The sequence below is a fragment of the Rana temporaria genome, chromosome 4 (assembly GCF_905171775.1).
Source record: "Rana temporaria chromosome 4, aRanTem1.1, whole genome shotgun sequence".
NCBI lineage: Eukaryota > Metazoa > Chordata > Amphibia > Anura > Ranidae > Rana > Rana temporaria.
This window is the reverse complement of record NC_053492.1, coordinates 436,275,461-436,301,544: the sequence shown is the minus strand read 5'-3', so window position 1 is coordinate 436,301,544 and position 26,084 is coordinate 436,275,461. Positions and strand designations below refer to the sequence as shown.

Genomic DNA, 26,084 nt, shown 5'->3' with positions numbered 1-26,084 from the left:
AGAATGACTGTTGTTGATGGACCTCTTCCTATGAGTCACTTGAAAGCGATGTCTACCATGATTATGTCTGGTGTTTTCACTCCCCCCCCCGGAGTGCCTTGCTTCAGAAAGTAATGAGTAAGAATACGTGTTGACTCTTCCTAGAAGCGCAGACGTGCGAACGTTCGAATAACCACCAGCACGAGTATTGTCTGTGAATGTAAATATTGGCGTATTTTATGGAATGCTTCTAAAGACAAGTTTGAGGCCAAAACCCTCCGAAGCCGAAATAAAATACTTGGAACGATCTTCTATAGACCGAGTCATCGAGTTACAACATTCAATAACCTCTTCGCTACTGGAGCAGAGATTTTATATGTAGCGCCTGGTTACTTTGAAGTACCGGTGCTATTTAAATTTAAAGGGAGATCAGAGTGTATTTAGACTCTGATCTAAATTGTTATGTTTAAAACAGGGTCTCTGTCTCAGCTTGGCTGTGCTGTGGGCTCATTCTGTAGTACTGGGGTGTTCTTCTCACCCCTGTGCAGTAGATGGCAGCAGTGGAGTCAATGTTTGGGTGCTCTTCCACAGCAGCCAATCAGGAGGGTGTAGCCTCGCTGTACATGCTGGGGGAGGGTATTTATGGGACAGACGCCATTGGTTCTGGGTCTTCTTCATCCAGTGTGGCACCCACCTTTAGGGTGGCCACATCACGGCGCCCCGGCGTTATGGCCTACCTGGCCAGGGTATGTGTGCCACGTGGTGTTCCTGGTTCCGGGGCCATGTTGGCCCGGAGCATCTGAGCAGCGACGGGGACCCAGTGAGCGAATGGGTTCCTACCTTTTGAGCATCCCAAGCGGTATTGCTGTTCGGTGGGGAGTCCGTCTGAGGAGCGCCAATGAGAGGCTGGCGATCCAAAAGGATTTAGACAAACCACCGGGGATCAAGGTAGCCGGACACTGAAGGATTGATCACCTGTCAATCGGTACCTGGGCGACGTTAGGAAGGAGATCCAGGCGTAATTCACCTAAGGAGGATTACCTCCGTAACTGCAACCAGAGAGGGCCTGTGGCAGAGGTGTCTCCCTAAGGTCCATTCAGGAGGGTCTGTAGCAGAGACTTTATCCTACAAATGTTCGAGTGATACTGGCTGCCAGGTCAGTGAGAGAGGCCTGTCCGGGTACACTAGACCCACTCCGGCAGGAGTGGTACGGAAAGTGTTACATATGGGAACTGGACTGTTCCAAATACTACGCCTGAATCTGCTGTTCTCCGTCTTCCTGCAAACTATCCCTTTCATCACCAGTTCACTGTTTTTACCCGGCTGGGTAATAAAGAGCACAGCAAAGACACTTGTTGCGGGCATTCCTTTACTTCTGCTATATGCACCATTCTCCCCTAGGAATTCTGAGGAGCCACGAGGTAAATGTGCCACCCAAAACAACCAGCAACTCCTCTGGGGGTAGTGCTACATATATTTTTCTGAATTTAGATTAGAAAATATATACAGTAAAATAGAAGAATAGAAGGTACCGTATTTGCCGGCGTATAAGACGACTGGGCGTATAAGACGACCCCCTTCCTACTAGTCATGCCTCGCCTCACGGTGCCACCATTACATGCCAGACTGTGCCCCATTACATGCCAGTCTGTGCCCCATTACATGCCAGTCTGTGCCCCATTACATGCCAGACTGTGCCCCATTACATGCCAGACTCGCTGTGCCCTTACCTTATCCTAAGACATGCAGAATCGCGGCCGTACGTTTTTTCAAAAGCCGCGCCTCCTACTTCTTCTGTTCCGTCATAGGCGGAACAGTCAGCTTCCCAGGAGGCACTGTGTTCAGTGTTCGCCTATCACGGAGGCCCTCTCGTCCGAGGACGAGAGGGCCTCCGTGATAGGCGGACACTAAACACAGAACGAGAGGGCCTCCGTGATAGGCGAACACTGAACACAGTGCCTCCTGGGAAGCTGAGTGTTCCGCCTATCACGGAACAGAAGACGTAGGAGGCGCGGCTTTTGAAAAAACGTACGGCCGCGCTTCTGCATGTCTTAGGATAAGGTAAGGATGTTGGGTTACCGACGTATAAGACAACCCCCGACTTTTAAGAAGATTTTAAGGGGTTAGAAAGTCGTCTTATACGCCGGAAAATACGGTAGTTGCAATTTTATTTTTATTTTTTTGCGCAACTGTTTTTCAAATGTATATCTTCAGTAAAAACGCACCAAAATGAATATTAGTGCACACTAACAGGTGGCGAGGAGGACTGCTTTAACCTCTTGCACCCTGCGCTATCACACCGCAACCGCGTTCACTTCACATGGTTGGCTCTTGCAGAGTGGTCCCATTCACTTGAATGGATCGCACTCAGTAGAGGCTATGCCCACTCATGATGACAGGTAATATAATTGCTGCCGTGGCTGCAATGCAAATAATTGCAGCTGCTGCATGTGTACACCCTCTGCTTCTAAAGGGGGAGCGGTTGGGGGGTGATAAAAACATTGCTCAATCCCCACTGGGTTTTACTGCCCCTCAGCCACTAGTGAGAACCAGTCCTAAGGGTTTTGCAGTCTCCCCAATTAAATGTTGTATTTTAACCACTTCCCGACGGCCGTACGACTTTACACGGCCGCAGTGTGGATCGTAATTGCCGGGTGGTCGTCTATATACGGCCTCCAGCAATTGGGGGGCGCACGCGCGCCGCATCACTAAGGTGCCGATGCGCGTGCCTGGCGGCCGCGATGTCCTCCAGGCACCCGCAATTGGCGGTTACACAGACAAGGACGTGGATCTGTGTGTATAAACACACAGATCCACGTGCTGTCAGGGAGAGAGGAGACCGATCTGTGTCCCTTGTACATAGGGACATAGATCGGTCACCTCCCCCAGTCACCCCCCCTCCCCCACAGTTAGAAACACTATGCAGGGTACACATTTAACCCCTTCCTCACCCCCTAGTGTTAACCCCTTCAATGCCAGTCACATTTATACAGTAATTAGTGCATATTTATAGCACTGATCGCAGTATAAATGTGAATGGTGTCAAAAGTGTCCGATGTGTCTGCCATAATGTCGCAGTCACAATAAAAAGCGCAGATCGTCGCCATTACTAGTAAAAAAAAATAATAATAAAAAAAAAAATTCTGTCCCCTATTTTGTAGGCGCTATAACTTATGCGCAAACCAGATGCTTATTGCAATTTTTTTTTTTTTTTTTTTTACCAAAAATATGTAGAATACGTATCGGCCTAAACTGAGAAAAAATAAAAAAAAATAAAAAAAAATCTGTCTATTTATTATAGCAACAAGTAAAAAATATTGAATTTTTTTTCAAAATTGTTGCTCTTTTTTTGTTTATAGCGCAAAAAAAATAAAAACCGCAGAGGTGATCAAATACCACCAGAAGAAAGCACTACTTGTGGGAAAAAAAGGACGCCAATTTTGTTTGGGAGCCACGTCGCACGACCGCGCAATTGTCAGTTAAAGCGACGCAGTGCCGGAAGCTGAAATTTCACCTGGGCAGGAGGGGGGGTATATGTGCCCAGTAAGTGGTTAATGTAACATTTTGTAGAACATAACAGGAGGAGCTGGAATACAAGAAGGTGGGTGAGAGCACCCCAAACTCCCAGGTGGACAGGCAGAGAGCGGTCACAGGCTGGAGTACTCCTTTAGCAAGTCATCAGGGAGACTGTGTCCCTGGAGTCAGTCTAAAGGCAGACTTTGCCGGGTGTGGACCTCTTCAATCTTGGTTTATCCTTTTAGGGCCCCAGAGGACGAACGCTATTAATAAGCAAACTTGCAAAATCAGCAGCCTCTGGTTTAGGAAGACAGCCTTGTAAATAAATGATGTGTGAAGAAACGAAGACTGCTTAGTAAACAATGTCAGTGGGACGTATATTTCATTCTGCCAAACGCCATTATCATATTAGAGCTCCCGAGTCCCCATCCAGAGACGCTTGGGTGACGCTTCGGGAGCGAGGAGAAAATTTTCATGAATGTTTTCTCATTAAGGGACCTGACATTACCAGTTCCGCTCGCCATTACTTTGCATTTGCCACTTATTTCACAACTTTTACATTCGAGAACCATTGTAGTGAAAGACGCTGGTTGTCATAATACAAAAAGTGTTCAGCAGCCATGGAGTGCTTAAAGCTTTAGACCCCTTTCACACTTTTGGCCGCTAGCGGGGGTTAAAAGCGGCCAAATAGCGCCGCAAAATTTACTGTAAAGCACCTCTAAAACTAGTGTTGCTTTACCACAGGCGCACACACCGCCCCAGTGTGAAAGGGGCCTTACTCTGGGATAAGCAAATATTTTCTACATGTATTCTGAAGCTGGGTACACGCATACCAAAAGTCAGCCGGTTCAACAGTATGTGTGTGCTCTTTGTTCAACAGAAGCTGGTCTGATGGCCCAGCACTTAGATGTCAGGTCCGCATCAGATATAAATCATCAGTGTACCAATTTGATATCCATATGGTCCTCCCAGGCATCAGAGAAGAGCAGAAGCTGACATAATGTAAAACTTTCATTATTGGCGATATTCTGTGCCAACGAAACGTGTTGGACCGGGCTTAATAATAAATGTTATATGTGGTGGTTTTATACTATGTCAACTTCTGTTTTTCTCTGATCCATATGGATTTCAAATTAGTACCCTGGTGATTTTATATCTGATGCTTGGGTGCTGGGCTAGTCGGTCTGTCTTCTGTTGAACATACTGGTGCAGCACCCAGGCAGTATTTTAATCTTCATTATATATAACCAGGGGTTGGTCATAGCCAGGCCCCTTTATTTGGACTTTAGGAGAGGTAATACCTGGAAGAATGTTCCCCTTATATTGTACTACCACAAATTATCTCTACTATGCCCCTTTAAATAGAACAAGCCACTATATAGGAAAAAAACCCTATAGCAAAATGTGACTGACATAAGACAGACCACCTATTTGCTTTTATCTAAACTTTATTTACATGTCATAATAAAACATATATGTAGGTATACATGTGGGTTTTAAAGTGCAAATTCATAGTTGTTGCATATCCATAGACCTAAAATACAGTGCCTTGAAAAAGTATTCATACCCCTTGACATTTTCCACATTTTGTCATGTTACAACCAAAAATGTAAATGTATTTTCTTGAGATTTTATGTGATAGACCAGGGGTGTCAAACTCAAATTCATCTGAGGCAGCATCAGCAGTGTGGTTGCCCTCAAAGGGCCGGTTGTATCTGCACTCCACTATAGTGTTCAGTCTGAGCAGTCTCCAATAAAGTTTTCTTGCGCTGCATAGGGACGCAGCACAGGGTTCAGGAGTGCGCTGCGTAGGGAGCGCAGGGTTCAGGAGTGCGCTGCATAGGGGCGCAGGGTTCAGGAGTGCGCTGCGTAGGGAGCGCAGGGTTCAGGAGTGCGCTGCGTAGGGAGCGCAGGGTTCAGGAGTGCGCTGCGTAGGGAGCGCAGGGTTCAGGAGTGCGCTGCGTAGGGAGCGCAGGGTTCAGGAATGCGCTGCGTATGGAGCGCAGGGTTCAGGAGTGCGCTGCGCAGGGTTCAGAAAGTATGCTATGCACCGTGTGCAACAACTGATTTCATTCCTCCTCCTGGGTTCTGACCTCACTGCTCCCCCTCCAAAAAGAAAAAAAAAAAAACTCTGACATATATGCTCTCTCCTTCCTACTATTAGGAGTGGGATTATATAATATTTCAGTTAATGGAAGCTACATATGTCATATTCACACTATAATACTTGTTGCAGCACTGTGTAGTTGGGATCAATACCCAGTAGTGTTTTGTATTTAACCTTTTTGAAAATGTTGTGTATATATATTTTGGTTTTATCTATATGTAAAAAAAAATATATGTCGAAAAATTCAAAAAGGTTAAAAAAAATAAACCCTACTGATGGGAGAATCGTGCGAGAAATGTAAAAGAAAAAAAATGCGCATGTGCAAGAAAATAATATTCCCGGAGAGAAACAAATATTCCCGGCAACATGAAGGTTTGGTCGGCCGAATTTCGAAAATCAATGGTGGCATCATCGGATCACAACAAAAAAAACAACTTTCTGATTTTGAAAAGAAAATTTGTTCGAAATTCGACCGTGTATGGCCTGCTTAACAAGCCTCTGAGGGCTTCACAGAACAGCTGTATTTATACTGAGATTAAATTACACACAGGTGAACTCTATTTACTAATTGGGTGACTTCTGAAGGCAATTGGGTCCCTTAGATTTTAGTTAGGGGTATCAGATTAAAGGGGCTGAATACAAATGCACACCACACTTTTCAGATATTTTATTTGTAAAGTGGTCTGTTATATGCCAATGCCATTAAAGTCCCATTTTGCTATAGGGATTTTCTCCTATATAGTTTGTTATAGTTTCTTACATTGGAGTTCAGAATCCCACCATTTTAGATGGTTAAAAATCTAATTGGTGTCATACCACTAACTCTGCTAGGTAGTGGTAGCCCAGGTTCACACTGGGCTGCGGGAGTGAAGCCGTGCGAGTTCAGCTGAACTCGCGCGATTTCACTCCCGCTGGCAGTCCCGATTTCGGCCGCAATTTAAGAGACATCTGTGCAGGTTTCTGCACAGATGTCAATGTAAATCGCGGCCTGAAATCGCAAAAAGTAGTACAGGAACTACTTTTTGAAATCGGTGCAGTGCGGCGTCGCAACGATTAGGACGGTGCCATTGCCGGCAAATGCAGCCGATTTGAGATGCAATTTGACATGTGAAATCGCATCTCAAATCGTACCCAGTGTGAACCTGGGCTTAAACCTGGAACTATGCAGACACCACCAGGTGGGAGGTCATTTAGCCTCAGCTCAGGGGACCCCTGGTGTTCCACAGAACCCTGGTTGAGAAGTGCGTATCTACCCGTTCTTCACTCTGAAACTGAAAAAGAAAAACCTGGTTGGTAAAAAACGGAATGTTCCTTTTAATTCCTGCAGCCAGCCGTGTCTGCAGATATCCTTCGCTACTGCACTGCTATATAAAGAGAGGCAGGATTTATTTAAACCTGGTTTATTGCAGGGATCAGTATTGCCATTTTTTAATGTAGTTGAAATCTCTGAGCTTCATATAGAATGTAGACTGCAGAGGTTCTGTTTATGACATTATTGCAGCCACCCCCAGGAATGCAAACCCATAGCAGCTGTTGGCATCAGCTAAAATTCCTGCTGAAGCATAAAATCCCATTACGAGTAGCGTTGTCTGTGGAGTTCTTGGTGCTTCATTTGCTCTTTAGATTTTTGCTGAAGTTTCATTTGCCTGTTTCTTCTGCTTTTATTCTTCAAAAGCATCCTAAAATCATTTTAGATGACAGCAAACCTAGTTGGTGGGGAAGGGTGGTTGGGCGGAGAGGGGAGCGATGCCATTTAACCTCTTCAATACAGGGCATTTTCATCCCCTTCCTGTCCAGACCAATTTTTAGTTTTCAGCGCTGTCGCACTTTGAATGACAATTGCGCGGTCGTGCAACACTGTACCCAAATGTAATCTTTGTTTTTTTCCCCCCACTAATAGAGCTTTCTTTTGGTGGTATTTGATCATCTCTGCGGTTATTTTTTGCGCTATAAACAAAAGAAGAGCGTCAATTTTGAAAAAAACACAATGGGCCAGATCCACATAGCGAGTACGCCGGCGTATCTACTGATACGCTGGCTTACTTTCAAATTACCCGCGTCGTATCTTTAGTTTGAATCCTCAAACCAAGATACGACGGCTTCTGGGTTCGATCCGACAGGCGTACGGCTTCATACGCCTTCGGATCGTAGGTGCAATACTTCGCCGCCCGCTGGGTGGAGTTTGCGTCGTTTTCTGCGTCGGGTATGCAAATTAGCTTTTTCCGACGATCCACGAACGTACGCTCGGCCGTCGCATTCTCTTACGTCGTCTCTAGTCGGCTTTTTCCAGCGTATAGTTAAAGCTGGTGTTTTGCGGCGTATAGATAGACTTGCCATGTTAAAGTATGGCCGTCGTTCCCGCGTCGAAATTTGAATTATTATTTTTTTGCGTAAGTCGTCCGTGAATAAGAATGGACGTAAGTCACGTCTAAGTTAAAAAAAATTACTTCAAGCCAGGTAAGATACGGCGGCGTAGCGTATCTCTGATACGCTGCGCCTATCCAAATCTATGTGGATCTGGCCCAATATTTTTTGTCGGTTTAGGCCAGTATGTATTCTTCTACATATTTATGGTAAAAAAAATCGCAATAAGCGTATATTGATTGGTTTGCGCAAAAGTTATAGCGTCTACAAAATACGAGATACATTTATGGCATTTTTATAAAAAATTTTTTTTTTTTACTAGTAATGGCGGCGATCTTCTTATTTTTTTTTTTTTCTTGTGACTGACATTGCAACGGACATATCGGACCGTTTTGACACATTTTTGGGACCATTAACATTTATACAGCGATTGGTGCTATAAAAATTCACTGATTACTGTGTAAATGTGACTGGCAGGGAAGGGGTTAACACTAGGGGGTGATCAAGGGGTTAAATGTGTGTCCTAGGGAGTGATTCTAGCTGTAGGGGGCTGGGACTCACAAGGGGAGGAGACCGATCAATGTTCCTCTATACTGGGAACACGCCATCGGTCTCCTCTCCCTGACAGGACGTGGATCTGTGTGTTTACACAGATCCACGGTCCTGCTGTGTTCACGGGCAATCGCAGGTGCCCGACGGACATCGCGGCTGCCGGGCACACGCACTGGGTCCCGAGCAATGCCCCCTAGATGGCCCGGAAGCCAAGGACGTCATATGACGCCCACCCAGGATGGGAGGATTCCTCCTGTGGATGGCATATTGCTATAGCCGGGTAATGAAGTGGTTAATTGGTTTGACCTTTACAACTGATTTTCTTGAAGGGGTTTCTAGACATTTTCTTCTTTTATGGTTGGACCCCCTTTTACCTTCAGAACTGCTTTAATTCTTCATAGCATAGATTCATCAAGGTGTTGGAAACATTCCTCAGAGATTTTGCTCCATAGTGACATGATAGCATCACACAGTTGCTGCAGATTTGTCGGCTGCATATCCATGATGGGAATCTCCCATTTCACCACATCCCAAAAGGGCTCTATTGGATGAGATCTGGTGACTGTGGAGGCCATTGGAGTACAGTGACCTCATTGGCCAGTGGTGAGAAGATTTGATCTTTGTGATACGGGGCATTATCCTGCTGGAAGGAGCCATCAGAAGATGGGGACACTGTAGTCAGAGGGATGGACATGGTCGGCAGCAATACTCATGTAGACCGTGGTGTTTAAATGATGTTTATTTGGTACTAAGGGGCCCAAAGTGTGCCAATAAAACCCCCACACCATTACGCCACCACCAATCTGAATGTTGATACAAGGCAGGATGGATCCATGCTTTTATGATGTTTACGCCAAACTCTGACCATCTGAATGTTGCAGCTGAAATTGAGACTCCTCAGACCAGGCAACATTTTCCCAATCTTCTATTGTCCATCTTTGGTGTAGCCTCAGTTCCCTGTTCTTAGCTGACAGGAGTGGCACCCGGTGTGGTCTTCTGCTGCTGTATCCCATTTGCTTCAAGGTTCAATGTGTTGTGTGTTTATAGGTATTCTGCATACCTTGGATTCATCAGCCAGGATGCTGCGCATGGGACATTCCAACATGACAATGATCCAAAACACAAGGCTAATTCAACCTGTCATTGGCTACAGCAGAATAAAGTGAAGGTTCTGGAGTGGCCATCTCAGTCTCCTGACCTCAATATCATTGAGCCACATTGGGGAGATGTCAAACGTGCCGTTCATGGAAGACGGCCCAAGAATTTCCAGGAACTGGAGGCTATTTGCCAAGAGGAATGGGCAGCTTTACCATCTGAGAAGATAAAGAGCCTCATCCACAAATACCACAAAAGACTTCAAACTGACATTGATGTTAAAGGGGCAATACACGGTATTAAAGGGGTGTTCCACTCATTTTTAATGTTTATTAAAAGTCAGCAGCTACAAAAAGTGTAGCTGCTGGCTTTTAACCACTTAAGGACCAGACCAATATGCTGCTAAATGACCCAAGGGGTTTTTACAATTCGGCACTGCGTCGCTTTAACAGACAATTGCACGGTCGTGCGACGTGGCTCCCAAACAAAATTGGCGTCCTTTTTTCCCGCACAAATAGAGCTTTCTTTTGGTGGTATTTGATCACCTCTGCGGTTTTTATTTTTTGCGCTATAAACAAAAATAGAGCGTCAATTTTGAAAAAAATGCAATATTTTTTACTTTTTGCTATAATAAATATCCCCCAAAAATATATATAACTTTTTTTTTCCCTCAGTTTAGGCCGATACGTATTCTACATATTTTTGGTAAACAAAATCGCAATAAGCGTTTATTGGTTGGTTTGCGCAAAATTTATAGCGTTTACAAAATAGGGGATAGTTTTATGGCATGTTTATTAATTTTTTTTTTTTTTTACTACTAATGGCGGCGATCAGCGATTTTTTTTTTTTTTTTTTTTTTGACTGCGACATTATGGCGGACACTTCGGACAATTTTGACATATTTTTGGGACAATTGTCATTTTCACAGCAAAAAATGCATTTAAATTGCATTGTTTATTGTGAAAATGACAGTTGCAGTTTGGGAGTTAACCACAGGGGGCGCTGTAGGAGTTAGTGTTCACTTAGTGTGTGTTTACAACTGTAGGGGGGTGTGGCTGTAGGACTGACTTCATCGATCGAGTCTCCCTATAAAAGGGATCACTCGATCGATGCAGCCGCCACAGTGAAGCACGGGGAAGCCGTGTTTACATACAGCTCTCCCCGTTCTTCTTCAGCTCCGGGGAGCGATCGCGACGGAGCGGCCTTTAAACGAATAGCCGCGCCGTCGTCCCGGATCGCTCCCCGAGGGGAATCCGACCGGCGCATGTAGCAGGTGGGGATTCCCGATCGGACCCACGTCTAGGCAGGGACGTACAGGTACGCCAATGTGCCTGTACGTGCCATTCTGCCGACGTATATCTACATGCGGCGGTCTGGAAGTGGTTAATAAACATACACTCACCTGCTCCACGTTCCAGCGCCGGCCGGGGCTCCGCTCCTCCCCCCCCCCCCCTCTCCAGCCAGCGTCTTCATTCTAAGTGTGGGCACCCGGCTGTGACAGCTTTCGGCTTCACGGCCGGGCACCCACTGCGCATGCGCGAGCGGCGCTGCGCCATCCAATTGGACAGGCGATCGCCTACAGGGAGGGGCTGCCAAAAGGCGATCTGACTATTCGCCTTAGCAGCCCCTCGGCGGAGGAAGTGAGACAGGAAGTCCCACTCCTCCTAAAGCCCCCACTCCCCCCCCCCCCCCAAAAAAAAATACATGCCAAATGTGGCATGTAAGGGGGCAAGGAGTGGATTAAGCGGAAGTTCCACTTTTGGGTGGAACTCCGCTTTAAGAACTGGGGTATATCTTCTCCATGAGTAGGAAAGGGAGGGGTAAGGGTAGATAAGGTATTGGAAATAAAGTATGTGAATGTATATCCCTATTGGAAGGGAAAATGTTTTTGGAAAAATTTGGAAAAATAAAGAGAAAAAAAAAAGAAAGGACTGGGGTATGTAAACTTTTTTTGATCGGGTCATTTGGGTAGTTTCTGTTGCCATTATGATTTAAAAAGAGTAAACACAGTTGATTGCTAATAAATGGCTTCGGCCAAACACTAACCATGAGTGAAAGAGAAAAGTTTTTGTGTAATCATTCATATTCTCTGAAAAATGCCCAATAAATCATAAATTCTGTAAACTTATTTATTTTATTTTTTTTAAGTGTATTTTTGTGCGTGTACTCGAGAGAGGAGCCGGACTGCAGGAGTTAGGAGTAGGCAGGCCTCCCCCAGAGGCAATCTGCCACCTTTCTCCATGGCCCGGGTGGCAATGGCGGGTGTGTGAAGGGGTCCTCCCACACAGCCCGCCCTACCTGCTCCGCTTTGAAGCCCAACGGGGCAGAGGGACTTCCTATAAGGGAGTGAGAGGATTTGCCTGCTCAACCAGCCCCGTTAGTCCTTCGCCTCTCTTTTTTAGAGACCGCATGGTCAGAGTGCGTGCATGTTAACCCAATTTCGAGTGCATGTAAGTGTGGTGGTTTTTGTGGGAGGGGGTGGGCATACTGTACTAAGCGCAGGCTTACCTCGCATAGCACACCCACCGGGAGCCGGGCTGAGACCACCAAACTCAATTCACATGTAGCCGAGACCGGGATCCGAACCCCTAGCTGCAGAGGTGAATGGCTTGTCTGCGCAGTGCCAATCGCGTTGAGCCACCGCAGCTCCCTTTCTGTAAACTTATGAGCACAACTGTACTATAAAGGGAGAGTTACTCTTCCAACATGTGAAATTTGAACAATCTTTGTACTTTATGGCCACTTTTGTATTACTTTCGGTAGGTACAGTCTTTGTATATTGGGTGAGTGTTTAATTCTCTATGACCAGGCTACCCTCTCCTAGTTCCTCCTCTAGTACGGCATACACACAGACTGGACTGTATGATGAATGTGTGAGTACAGGAAGGCAGTGAGTGATCGGCATTGTGCTGGAAGATGACTTCATATCCTGGCCACAATCCATGACGAATCCGGAGCACTTCCATGGGAAGAGTTCTTTCCAATGTGTAGAAGACTTGGCTGGTTCCTCCGCTGATGTGATCGTTTTTTTATCCCGAGACTCATCTGTGTTCTATATAACAGCCGTCTGCCTATAATTTATGGTCATGAGAGATATAATGCACTTCACATGTGTAAGCATTTCTGCTGCCACGGGTTGTATCATCTGTTTCTCCCAGAAAAAAAATCTTCTGTATCCTGATGACTTCTATTTATTCTTTATCGGAAAATCCCCAACTGTGCTGAGCTGGACACGTGTGCACACAACTAATACAGAAGACTGTAAAAAGTTATACAGTGTATGGCTAGGCAAGAAAAAAAGTGTACAGTACTTGCACATCCCCTGTGCTTTATCTTTTAAAAAATATTGCAAGTATAGAAAAAAGGCTTGAGACCAAGTGAGCTCCTGACGTGGAGGTTTCTCCGCTATGCGAATACTCAGCAGGGAGGATTCCCAAATCCACATCCAGTATGTGGATGGGGGAATTGGGTCAGTTTTTTTTTTTTTTTTTTCCCCGCTCAACCCGCTGGTTGAATGAAAAAACAGAATCGTCCTTGTTGTATGCGTCAAACACAAGGCCCCTGGGCCGAATCTGGCCCATGAGACCCTTGCACCTCTCCTGCAGCTGTGACCCGCCCCCTCTCAACTCGACCCCCACCTTGTTTCAGCAGCTGGCAGCAGAGAGGAGGACATAACTCCTCCTTCAGATCTTGCACCTCTCAGTGCAGCCACAGCATCCTTCCGTCTTCGCCTCCCCTGGTCTCCGCATTTAGCAGACTCCTGCAGCTGAAACCAGTCCTCCTCCTGACCCTGCACTTTCTGCTTCCCAGGTCTATCCCCAGCTTCTTCCTGGTAGCAGCACAAGGTAAAGGGAGGTGCACTGCGATGTAAGAGAGGGTGGGGGACTCCTAATTTCTGATGGTGCAGGGGGCTCTTGACATCTGTAAGGGGGGTTGGGGTGCGCTGGACAATCTTACCAATACAACTGGCCCTTTGAGGGCAACCGTAATGCTGATGCTGCTCGTGATTAAATTGAATTTGACACCTCCTAATCTATGGCCTGTATAAGGCCCCTTTCACACTGGGGCGGGATTTTTAGCAGCGCTATACCGTCGGAATTGCGGCGGTATTCAGGCCGCTAGCAGTACGGTTTTAACCCCTGCTAGCAGCCGAAAAAGGTTTAATACCGCCGACAATGTGCCTTCACAGAGGCGCATTGCCGGCCGTATAGCCACGGTTTCCCAGTGCTTTCAATGGGAAGCTGCGGTGGAGGTGCGGTAAACACACCGCTCCTCTCGCCGCTCCAAAGATGCTGCTAGAAGGACTTTTGGAGCGCGCCTGCTAGCGCATCACTCCAGTGTGAAAGCCCTCAAGGCTTTCACACTGGAGAAACAGTAGCCGCTGTTTAGGGTCAGTTTGCAGGCACTATTTTTAGCGCAATAGTGCCTGCAAACTGCCCCAGTGTGAAAGGGGCCTAAGTTAACCGACGACGCCTATTTTAGCCTAGGCTTTAATGACCCCAGTCATGAAAGGGTTAAGGAGCATATGTAACAATCCATTCCATTACTTAAACCTGCCACAAATGTAGACAACTTAGGTCAAAATAAACAAGAGTAAGTGCTGGTTCACACAGGGGGAACCCAAATTACAGCGCGACTTTGCAAGGCGATTTGGAGGCGACCTCAGCGCGACTTTGAGCAACTTGCAACGCAACTTAAAGTTGCCTCCAGGAAAACTGACTTTTGGCTGTGGCCAATCACAGAATAATCAGCTCTGTGGAAGAGAGAGGGTTGTCTGGGTAAACTATTTTCTTTTTCCTGTAAAGTCGCTTCAATATAGATGGAGATCCGACTTGGAGGCAACTTCCATTGAAATCTATGGGTACAAGTCGCCTTGAAGTAGTACAGGAACCTTTTCTGGAGTCGAAGCAACTTCAGTAGTGTGCATTAAGATGGCTCCATTCACTTCAATGGAATTTCTTACGTCCAACGACTTGGGGTAACTTGAGGTCTGACAAGTCGGATCCCAAGTCGCTGTAGTGTGAACCGGCACTAAGATGGCTCCTATTTACTTTTATGGAATTTCTTAAGTCCAGCAACTTGAGGACTTACAAGTCTGATCCCAAGTTGCTGTAGTGTGAACCGGCACTACCGGTAGGTCATCTTTTGCAAAAACTTCTTGTCAATTGGTTCAGAGAGATGAACAGCTGAAGTTTTGTACAAATCTCCACTTTTCTTGGGGGGGGCCCCGGGCTGGTTCTGTAATGTGGCAGCTGGGCTCACTGAGCAGAAGGGAGACTCGGGTGGTGGAAGGGACGGGGCCAAACTCTACTTTTCCGAAGTCCAGATTTGGTTATATAGGCCCAGATTCACAAAGCACTTACGCCGACGTATAACAAGTTACGCCGACGTAAGTGCAAATGTGCGCTATCGTATCTGTGCGCCAGACCCACAAACAGATATGCGCCTAAAACCAGGCTACACCCCGCCGACGTAGCTTGCTTACGCCGGCGTAGGGTGGGCGCACACTTAGGCTGGGTGCACGGTGCCGCTCCCATTGATTAACCATGCAAACATGCGAATGAGGGAAATACGGCGATTCACGAACCTGCGTGCGCCCAACGCAGGCTACGCGAGGTGCGCGTAAGTTGTACGTCCGGCGTAAAGTTATTCCCCATAAAGGAGGTGCAACCCAGCAGCAGACATGCAAAGGTTTGCACCAGGGAACACAAGCTGGCGTCTTTTTACGTTGGTCGTGTGTCTGGCTGGGCGTAGGTTACGTTCACGCCGTACGCAGTGATCCGGTGTAGTTTAGGCAGTTGTTCCGACATGGTTGTGAGCAGGCGCAGGGGGATGCGTCCACGTCACGGCGCATGTGCAGTTCGTGATACGTATCTGTCTGGCGCTCGGCCCATCATTTGCATGGGGTCACGCCTCATTTGCATGGGTCACGCCCACTTCCACCTACGCCGGCGTACGCCTTCGAATCCCACGCCACGCTGGCGCAGCGTTGGGAGCACTGGCTTGCTGAATGCATTGCTTGCCTCTCTGCGCTACATTGGTTACTCTATGGCGGCGTAATGTGCGCCTTGCTCTCTGTGAATCTGGGCCATAATGCAGAGTTCTGCTTTAACGGTTGTAAAACAAGTTTGAAAACATAATGCCAAAGCCAAATTTAGCTTGCATATTTTAGCATGGAGAGCAGAATTGACACCGTTCTGAAGTGATAATTAATTTCCAGCTAATACCATAACACCTATGAAGAAGCCTCTGCAGAGCTGTAACTTTTTTCGCACCCTGAAGGTTTGACTTCAACTTTCTTTTTTAATTACAAAAAAAAAATCGGATGTTGCATAGTGCTGAATATGCTTGGCTAGAAACCCGTTATCTTGTACTACAGTAATGGAACATTGAAATTTTACTTTTTCCATTACATCATTTGGCTGTTTGGGATGGCTTTTTTTTCCATTGAACCCATAACCCCGTTGATGTTGTGTGTCAGGTGACCTTGCTTTATCTTGTTGTGTTAGCGTTTTTATTTTCCACCCACTTCCTTTCTGTGTGTATAGTTCTCACTGTACTTCCTGTCCTATGTGTATAGTTCTCACCGTACTTCCTGTCTGTGTGTATAGTTCTCTTATGGGTGGATTATGACTTGGATAAATGCATTTTTGCCACTGCAGGTGGAACAGAGACTCCCCAACATCAATACACTATGAGGAACATGCTGAAATCCTCAACATATCTAACATTACCAGAGATCTGAAAAAGGCGGAACCCCAATACCCTGAAATACATTGGCTACATTTGATGTCCTGTACCAGTGGTCTCCAAACTGTGGCCCATGGGTCAGATGAGGCCCTTTGCTTGCCTTTCTGAGGCACCATTTCATCCACTGACACCAAAGTTGGGGGCACCATTTCTCCCACTGATGCCAACGATGGGGCACTGATCCTCCCACTTACACCAATGTTGGGACAGTATTCCTCCCACTGATACCAACAATGGAGCACCATTTTATCGAAATACACCAATGACAGGGCTCTATTGCTCCCACTGACACCAATGATGGGGCACTATTCCTCTTAATGATGGCACACCATTACTCCCACTGATGCCAACTATGGGGCACCATTCCATTGATAGACACCAATGACAGGGCTCTATTCCTCCCAAAGTCACCAATGAAGGGTAACCATTCCATCCACTGACACCAATGATGGGGCACCATTCCTACCACTGACCCCAATGATGAGGCACCATTCCTCCCCTAAATACCAACAATGGGGCACTATTCTTCCCACTAAAACCAATGAGGAGACGCTGTTCCCACTGACCCTCCTAAAGGTAGTAGTAAACGTAGTAAAAGTAAACTGACCCTTCATTTAGAACGTTTGGAGACTTCTGTCCTATACCTATAAAGTGGCCATTGTTCTCCAACCAGCTAGAGTTTCCAAGACGTTCTATTCACAAACTTCACTCTTCATCGGACTCCAAAACCATAATCTAGAGCAGTGGTCTCAAAACTGGCCCGGCAGAGGATGTGGCCCTCTGTTTGCTTGCTTTTATTCAGCACTTGGGGCCATATTTCATCCTCTGACACCAACATTGGAGCACAGTTGCTCTCGCTGCCACCAACATTGGAGCACAGTTGCTCTCGCTGCCACCAACGATGGGACACAGTTGCTCTCGCTGCCACCAACGATGGGACACAGTTGCTCTCGCTGCCACCAACGATGGGACACAGTTGCTCTCGCTGCCACCAACGATGGGACACAGTTGCTCTCGCTGCCACCAACGATGGGACACAGTTGCTCTCGCTGCCACCAACGATGGGACACAGTTGCTCTCGCTGCCACCAACGATGGGGCATTTTCTACGTCCAATGACCACAGTCTGCCCCCCCATAAAGTTTGAAGGAAAGTAAACTGGCCCTTTGTTTAGAAAGTTTGGAGACCCCTGATGTAGAGGGAAAGGAATTTGTGCTTCTAAAAACCTGGCTGGGAACAATGTAACTGATAAGATTGCGCAGAATAGGAGCACAGGAAGTTGTCAGATGACAAGATTTCTTGCAGGATATTACAAAACTCTTTCCGTGGCATATTTCCCAGACTAAAAGTGAGTAAATAAGAAAGTCATTTTTGCGGTTTACATAAACTTTAAGGCCGGTGATCTGCCGTGCTGGTTCCAGCTATCGTGGAAGTTCCAGCGCATGCGCAAGCTGATGTGCTGAGATGGTTCCAGCCATCGGGAAAGTTCCTTCAAGGAACAGGAGACCGCAGGAGAACAGGAGACCGCTCGCTCGGCCTCCTGGCTCTTTTTTTTAACCTCCTCCAATCCACGGGGATGTTAAAGAATGAGCCTGGATGCCAGGTGAGGTTCGGAGATTTCCGTCGGCAAGTTTGCGCCTGCGCAGTCATTGAATATCTCAGCCAGGGTTCCGTAGAATTCTAGGGTTTTTCCAGAGGTCGCTAGGGGTTATTTGAACAATGAGCAGTTTCTGCTTCTCACGTCATTTACCACTATGTTTGTGAAGGTTCTCATTTATCAAGGTTCTAGCAGTAGCGGCTGGTGCTCAAAATTTTTGGGGAGGTGCAAACAAACTGAGAAAAAAAAAAACATTGCAGCCACTGTGCCTATCAAACGCAGCCACTGTGCCCATGAATTGCCGCCAGTGTGCCCCATCAAATGCTGGCACTGTGCCGATCAATTGCCGCTACTGTGTGCCCATCAATTGCCACTACTGTGCCCTATCAGATGCTGACAGTGTGCCCATCAGTTGCTGCTACTGTGCCCCATCAGATGCTGACAGTCTGCCCATCAATTGCCTCTTCTGTGCCCCATCAGATGCTGCCTGGCACTTACCTGTCTCGCAGCGGGTCAGCAGTGGTCTCCCGCAGGTCCTCCATGTCTTCTTCCATCCTCTCTCAGGCGTCTAATCACAGCCCCAGTAACAGACCCGGCAACCTGATTGACTGAGAGGCGGTTCAGTGTTGGCAAAGCGAATTCCTTAGCTTTGCTAACACACAGCTGAGTGAACAGTGAATGCCCTGCATGGCGCCCGCTGTTCACATTTTTGGGCACCTATTGGAGCCTATAGCTCTAATCGGGTGCTTCCAAGAAACACCCCCGCCACTGTGTAATTCAGGTGCCCGATGCCCGAAAAGGGTCCGGACACCTGAATAGGGGATGTCAGCGTCGACCATAGATGGATAGATTCATGCATTGCATGAATCTATCTATCTATGATGGGAGAGCGGTGCAAGAGAGAGGGGGCGACACTCCGTGCCCTTTATGGACGCACCGCCACTGGGTTCTAGTACAGTATGTATAGCAGTATTTTGTGAAAAATATAAACATATGCGCTAAAAACAACTAATTTATGTGATACCTTACTAAGATCAATCCAATTGTGATAATAATTCAAAACCCTGAATAGGGGCTTAGTCGTGTTGCCACAGTGGGGCGAAGCACACAAAATATATATAGATGAGGGGGAAAAAAAAAATTTGTGTATAAAAATTAATTAATTAATAAATTAATACAAAGCTAATTAATTCAGAGCATCAAATAGTACTCAATCTCAGAATAACGTCCCTGTAGAGTAGATGGTAAAATAGGGTTAAACAATGTTGATTAGCAGCAGCGTGAGAGTGTCACTGGATACAACAGCTCTGTGAAACAGGTATCTTATACTCAGCTTCAAATCACTTCAGTAGCTCCAACGACACAGCCTTGGTCATTAGCGATGGTGCAAAAAACAGGCTTCAGCCCCCCTCTTCAATACACCACAACAGGTGTGGGACATGTAAGAAAAAGGGAAACACAATAGTGTAATACAGCCAGACACAACAATACCGCTGCCAATGCTATGCGCCGATCCACTCACGCTCTCCCCGTCTTTGAATCAAGCCACTCAGTAACGAAAAGTGTAGAGGTCCTCACTCGGGAACTTCCGACAGATCTCGTACAGCAGACTCCTCCCCCACGCGTTGCGTCACTTGCAGATTGCTCTATGGACATTACCCATGATTAAGTCACGTGGCAAGTGACGCAACGCGTGGGGGAGGAGTCTGCTGTACGAGATCTGTCGGAAGTTCCCGAGTGAGGACCTCTACACTTTTCGTTACTGAGTGGCTTGATTCAAAGACGGGGAGAGCGTGAGTGGATCGGCGCATAGCATTGGCAGCGGTATTGTTGTGTCTGGCTGTATTACACTATTGTGTTCCCCTTTTTCTTACATGTCCCACACCTGTTGTGGTGTATTGAAGAGGGGGGCTGAAGCCTGTTTTTTGCACCATCGCTAATGACCAAGGCTGTGTCGTTGGAGCTACTGAAGTGATTTGAAGCTGAGTATAAGATACCTGTTTCACAGAGCTGTTGTATCCAGTGACACTCTCACGCTGCTGCTAATCAACATTGTTTAACCCTATTTTACCATCTACTCTACAGGGACGTTATTCTGAGATTGAGTACTATTTGATGCTCTGAATTAATTAGCTTTGTATTAATTTATTAATTAATTTTTATACACTAATTTTTTTTTTTTTTCCCTCATCTATATATATTTTGTGTGCTTCGCCCCACTGTGGCAACACGACTAAGCCCCTATTCAGGGTTTTGAATTATTATCACAATTGGATTGATCTTAGTAAGGTATCACATAAATTAGTTGTTTTTAGCGCATATGTTTATATTTTTCACATTTTGTTGTTTGGTTGGTAACCTTTTTCACATACTGCAGCTTTTTACATTTATTTATTAATTGTGTGGTGTATTTTAGATTTAGTAGCGCTGTAGTTTATCAGTTATATAGCAGTATTTTATTTCCATTCAGCTGGACTTTTTCTGTAATGATAAAGAAGTTTCATAGCTCATCCAAATCGCTTCTTTAGTTCTAATGAGTGTTTTGACAAACGTTCACACGTTCAGCCATGTAAATGAATGGATTTACACCTATGAAGCCTTTCTGACACCATGGATGGGATAATGAACATGGTGGTTCCACAGTTTTCACATCCCGCGTTCCTGTTCTTGGACAATAGGAGATTGGATCAAGTAAACAGTGATACCTATGTGGGTGTAAAGTTTGGGGTATCTTCCTGACACTCATTGGAACCGAAAACATTTCTTGAACAAGCTACGAACCGTCTTCAGCATTACAAAACATGTCCAGCTGAATGTGACCAACTAGTACTAGATATAATCTACCATTGACACCAAGGATCCTATATCTTGAAAGCGGTTGTAAACCCCAAAAAACATAAAAAAAAAAAAACTGCAATAATGAGCTAGTATGACTAGCATACTAGGTCATCATGAATTACTTACCTTAGATTGAAGCCCCTGCAGCGACCCTCGTTCCTCTCCTCCACCATGATACCCGGAGTGACTTCTGGATATCGCCACTCCGGCGCTATGACTGGCCGGAGCGGCGATGATGTCACTCCCGCTCATGCGCGCGAAACCAGCACGATCCCCGCGCATCCGCACGTTTCTGGCACTTTCCCATTCAAGACCCGATGCGCTCAGTGCGCCTGCGCCGTTGTCTACGACGCGCATGCGCCGTAGACATTGGTACCCGATTTTCTGCAAGTATCTCCTTGACCATGTAGGTTAAGGAGATATTGCAAGCACCTACAGGTAAGCCGTAATGTAGGATTACTTGTAGGTACAAGTAGTATCAGGAGGGTATACAACCACTTTAAGCCCTCAGTCACACCGGTGCGACTCGTAATGCAATTGATAGTTTCAAACCACATGACAAGTCGCACCCTATTGTCCACAATGGAAGAAATCATATCAGTGCGACTCCAACTCCGTCAGAGTTGCACCGATTTTGCAAGTTTTTTCACTACTTTTTGCAAGTTCAGGTACGACTTGCAATAAAGTTGCACAGATGTCTTCCAAGTAACTGAAGTACTACTACTTTGAAATCGTACTTGTAGCTTGAAGATCCAAAATACTCAGAGAGAAAAATCAGTTGTTCTCTATGGTGATGGTTCACATCTCCACTTCAAGATGCCCGAAGCTCACTAAAGTTTTGAAGCTTCTTTTGGCAGATTGGTGTTTGTTTTTTTTTCCCTATAAAAAGGCATTGAGACATGCCTTTTGTAACATGTTACACCCATATTCGGGATGTAATGTGTTACGAACTGACCGTCCCCCGCTCTAACAGCTACAAGCGATCTGCTAAAGGTGATACAATACAGTAGAGGCTCCAGAAACCTGCAAAAAAAATGTGCATTTATTATTTTTTCTTAAAAGGTGAACTTCTCCTTTTTAAATAAATAATTATAATTAAAAATTATAATTTTAAAAAGATAAATAGTCCTAAATCATTAATAATAAAAAAATAATAATCTATAAATAAGTTAACCTCTAACCCGAACAAAAAAATAAATAAAAATAATAATAATTCATAAACTCCTGAAGATGAATAAATGTAACCTTAACCCTGACTCTAACCTTAACCCCTAGCCCTAACGCCCAACCCTAACAAAATAAATAATAATAAGTGTAGCGCCGAGTTGCCTCCAAATACCGGTGCTGGTCGAAATTTAAGGTTAATCCGAGTGTATGGACTCTGATTTCAATTGCAATTTTTGGTTAGGGTCTCTGTTTCAGCTTGGCTGTACTGTGGGCTCATTCTGTTGTTGCTGGGGTGTTATTGCACCCCGGGACGACAGGTGGCACCAGTAGAGTTGAGGCTTGGGTGCCTTTTTCCAGCAGCTAATCAGGAGGGAGAGTTCTCGCTGGGCATGCTGCAAGAGGGTACTCCTGGAACCAACGCGATTGAGGCAGGGTCTTCCGGTGTGGCACCCACCTTCAGGGTGGCCACATCACGGCGGTCCGGCGTTATGGCCTACCTGGCCGGAGTGTGCGTGCTATGCAGTGTTCCTGATTTTGGGCCTAAGTTGGTCTGGAGCATTTAAACAGGACGGGGACCCAGTGGTCGACTGGGTTCCCACTTTTGAAGATCCCAAGCGAGTGTATAGCTGTTCGGTGAGGAGCGCCAATGAGATACTGGCGGTCCAATAGGATTTCGACGAACCATCGGGGATCGAGGTGACCTGACACTGAAGGATTGACTCCTCTTTCAGTCGGTACCTGGGCGACATTAAGGAAAAGATTCAGGCATAAAGTTACCTAGGAGGGTTGCCTCCGTATCTGCAATCAGAGAGGGCCTGTGGCAGAGGCGTTTCCCTGACATTCATCCGGGAGGGTCTGTGGCAGAGACTTCGTCCTGAAGAGGTTCGAGCAATACTTCGGCTGCTAGGTCAGTGAGAGAGGCCTATCCTGGTACGCTAAGCCCACTCAAATTGGAGTGGTGAGATAAGTGTTACGCATAGGAGCAGGACTGTTCCAAATACCGTATTTATCGGGGGAATGGCACGCTCCGGCGTATAGCGTGCACCCCTAAAGTGAACCCGCATTCCTGTGGAAAAAAGATTTTTGTACTTACAGTTTTGGTGTCTTGCGCGGCGTCGTCGCGTCCGTCTGCGGCTTCGGGTGTCCTCTTCGTCGGGTCCGGCGTCCTTCTGCGGCGTCATCCCCGCTTTCCCGCGCCGAGTTTGAATACTGTGCCGGCATATACCGAGCGCAGTACACTCGTGTATAGTCGGCTACTCTCGCGCTCACGTCCTGTACATCCAGGACGTGAGCGCGAGAGCAGCCGAGCCTGCCCGACTATACACGAGTGTACTGCGCTCGGTATATGCCGGCGCAGTATTCAAACTCGGCGCGGGTATCGGCGTATATCGCGCACCCACGATTTTGCCTTGATTTTCAGGGCAAAAAAGTGCGCGGTATACGCCGTTAAATACGGTACTACGCCGGAATCTGCTGTTCTCCTCCTTTTTTTCCATCTCTATCCCTTTCATCACCTGTTCACTGTTTTTACCCGGCTGGGTAATAAAGAGCACATAAAGACATTTCTTCGTGGACATTCCTTTGCTGCTGTTATGCATCCTTCATCCCTAGACATTCGGAGGGAGCCATGAGGTAAATCTGCCATCCCATTCATTATCAGCGGCTCCTTCGGGGGGGGGGGGGGGGGGAGTGCTACATAAGTAATCTAAAAAAGCGGATGAAAAATCTGAAAAAAGCTTAAAAACATAGCAACAAATGATGACTGATGATTTTTCTCTATTAGCAAATAAAAAAAATATTAGAGCTCAAAAACCGCTGTACAAAAACATGCAAAAACGCTCAAAAATACAAATGTGAATGTGATCATATGCTCCAAAACATAAAAATAAATGTCAATTTTATATTTCTCCTCAAGCAGAACAGGAACCCCTCCTAATGGTTCCAGCAGCTGTGGGGACTAGTCCCTGTTCACACTTTAGCCTTCACATACCCAAACAATTTGGACACTTTTTGCGTGTTTATGTTGGCGACTTGTAGTAGAAGAACATAAGCACTCATTTTTAAATGGACATGTGGCGTGTGTGTTGTTTTTTTTTTTTTTTTTTTTTTAAGAGATCCAGTTTTAGTTCAATTTGCCAGAAACATGTGATTTTTCCCCAAAGAAGTTTTGTGTACTCTTTTGGCTTTACATGACGCAATGCTCAGGTGTGAATGGATCATTACAAATAAAGGAATCCTACATCTTGGGCATTTTTGTGCTTCTTGAATCTCGCGACAAAGTTCTCAGGTGTGAATGGAGGCCTAAGAACTCACCAGAGGTCACTCTCATCCATAATAAATTGTCTGGTGGCTTTACCCTCCAGCTTCTATTAAAAACGAATATACAAGTTGTAGGTGGACTGACCCTTTAACATTCCCCATTCCTCGTGTATTATCCGAATGTTCACTGACAAAAACAAGACCAGCCCGTTTGGTCAGACATCTGGTGTTGTTGTGGAGTGTTGAGGAAATTCTCTATTAAACTCTTTATAACTAGGAAATCCTGCAAAGATTGTGAGGTAACTGTCATCATACAAGGAAATGACATTGTCATATGGAAACACGTGGTCCTGTTAGCTGACAAGAAATGTGTGTACATGTTCTCGTTCTGTAAAGTGTCCTTCATACTTTTTATTTTTTCATTGCAGCCTGCTGTACCATGCGTGCCAAACTACAAGGCGTCGATGACCATCCCAGACTGGCTGCAAGCAGTACAGAAATACATGAAGACATTGCAGTATCCTTTCTGTTATACAATGTGACTGAGCGGTGGAATAGCGTTCCTATACTTTCAGTGCTTCATATCAGACTGCGTTCTACTAAATGGAAGGGAGGTGCCCAGGTGGGCACTTTGGTGTTGGGAAGGGAGGTGCCCAGTCTGTGGTCTGTTGTTGGCATCTGAGACCATTATGAACAGCCAGAATATATTTTTGTATAGTTTTTGTGGACCTTCAGTAATTTTCTCAACTTTCCATATATTATATCTTCTGCCCTTGTTTTAACTTTGGATAGTAATACAATTATTCTATCCATGCACTTTTATGACTCCTACACTGTTGTGCAAAATAACCAAAAGGGTGATACAGCTTTCTGTGGTAAAAGTATAGCTGGCCATTCAATAGGAACCGGCCGAGATTCGAACCATGTATGACCAGCCTCTCAGATTTTACATGTGATTTAACTTCCATTATTCGGGTGTCATGCCCCTTTCCTGATGAAGGGGCATGATCCCCGAAATTTGTCAGTTGTCCAACAATTTGTCTCTAGAATTTACTGCCATTGCGTTGCGTCTGGAGCAGTTCTGTTTGGCTCACTAACTTTTGTTTGTATACGAGTATCCATTTGCCAATGTGGATTCAATAACATATACAATTCAATTACATTAGTAGTGTTTAAATCAGATCTTCACTTAAGGCTTCATTTCCATGGACGTTTTTACAGCCACTTTTCTGAGCGTTTTTTGCAGCTTAAAAACAGCTCTCCATGTTGGTCTATGGCCTCATGCCCACCATGACGTTTTTGAGCTGTAGATTGGCTGAGCCGTTTTTAAGCTGCAAAAAAAAACCAGGACCAGTGCGTTCTGAAGCTACCGCGGCGTTTTTGAGCTCCAGCTCAAAGAAAATTAAAAAAAATAAATAAATAACATGGACAGGCTTTTTTAAGCTGTAAAAAAGGCTAAAGAAAGTAGCAGTAAAAACGTCCATGGAAATTAAGCCTAAAAGTGAAAGTACCATTAATCTGCACCCCAAACCACTACCCCCCCCCCCCCACAGACCTGAAAGCGTTTAGTTTTGAGGAGTGGGTACTTTTGTCTGACACGGGTACCTTCTCCCACTTCCACAATTCTCGCCTAGGTGAGCATTGCATAAGAGTTTGGCCCACCTTCCCCCGCCCACTAGGTCCAGGGAAACGTGACACGTCCCAGGAGGCTGCGGGACTAATTTTACAGTGTAGAGCAGGGGTCTCAAACTGGTGTAGAGCAACCTTGCAAATGTGCAGTGGGGAGCTGGCTGTGAATCGGCAGGAAGTCACAGCTGGCTCCCACAGCCAAGATGGCAGCGCCCATATGCGAAGACCAGGG

General features: G+C 45.9%; 1 protein-coding gene across 1 annotated transcript in view; it reads left to right on the top strand.

The window, feature by feature from the left end:
- The window catches only part of VASH2 (vasohibin 2), a 136,245-nt gene that overhangs the window by 33,585 nt on the left and 76,576 nt on the right, over positions 1 to 26,084 (top strand). Inside the window, exon 3 of the mRNA XM_040351462.1 lies at positions 24,652 to 24,740. Coding sequence (XP_040207396.1) covers positions 24,652 to 24,740 — 89 coding nt within the window. The remainder of the gene's footprint in view (positions 1 to 24,651; positions 24,741 to 26,084) is intronic.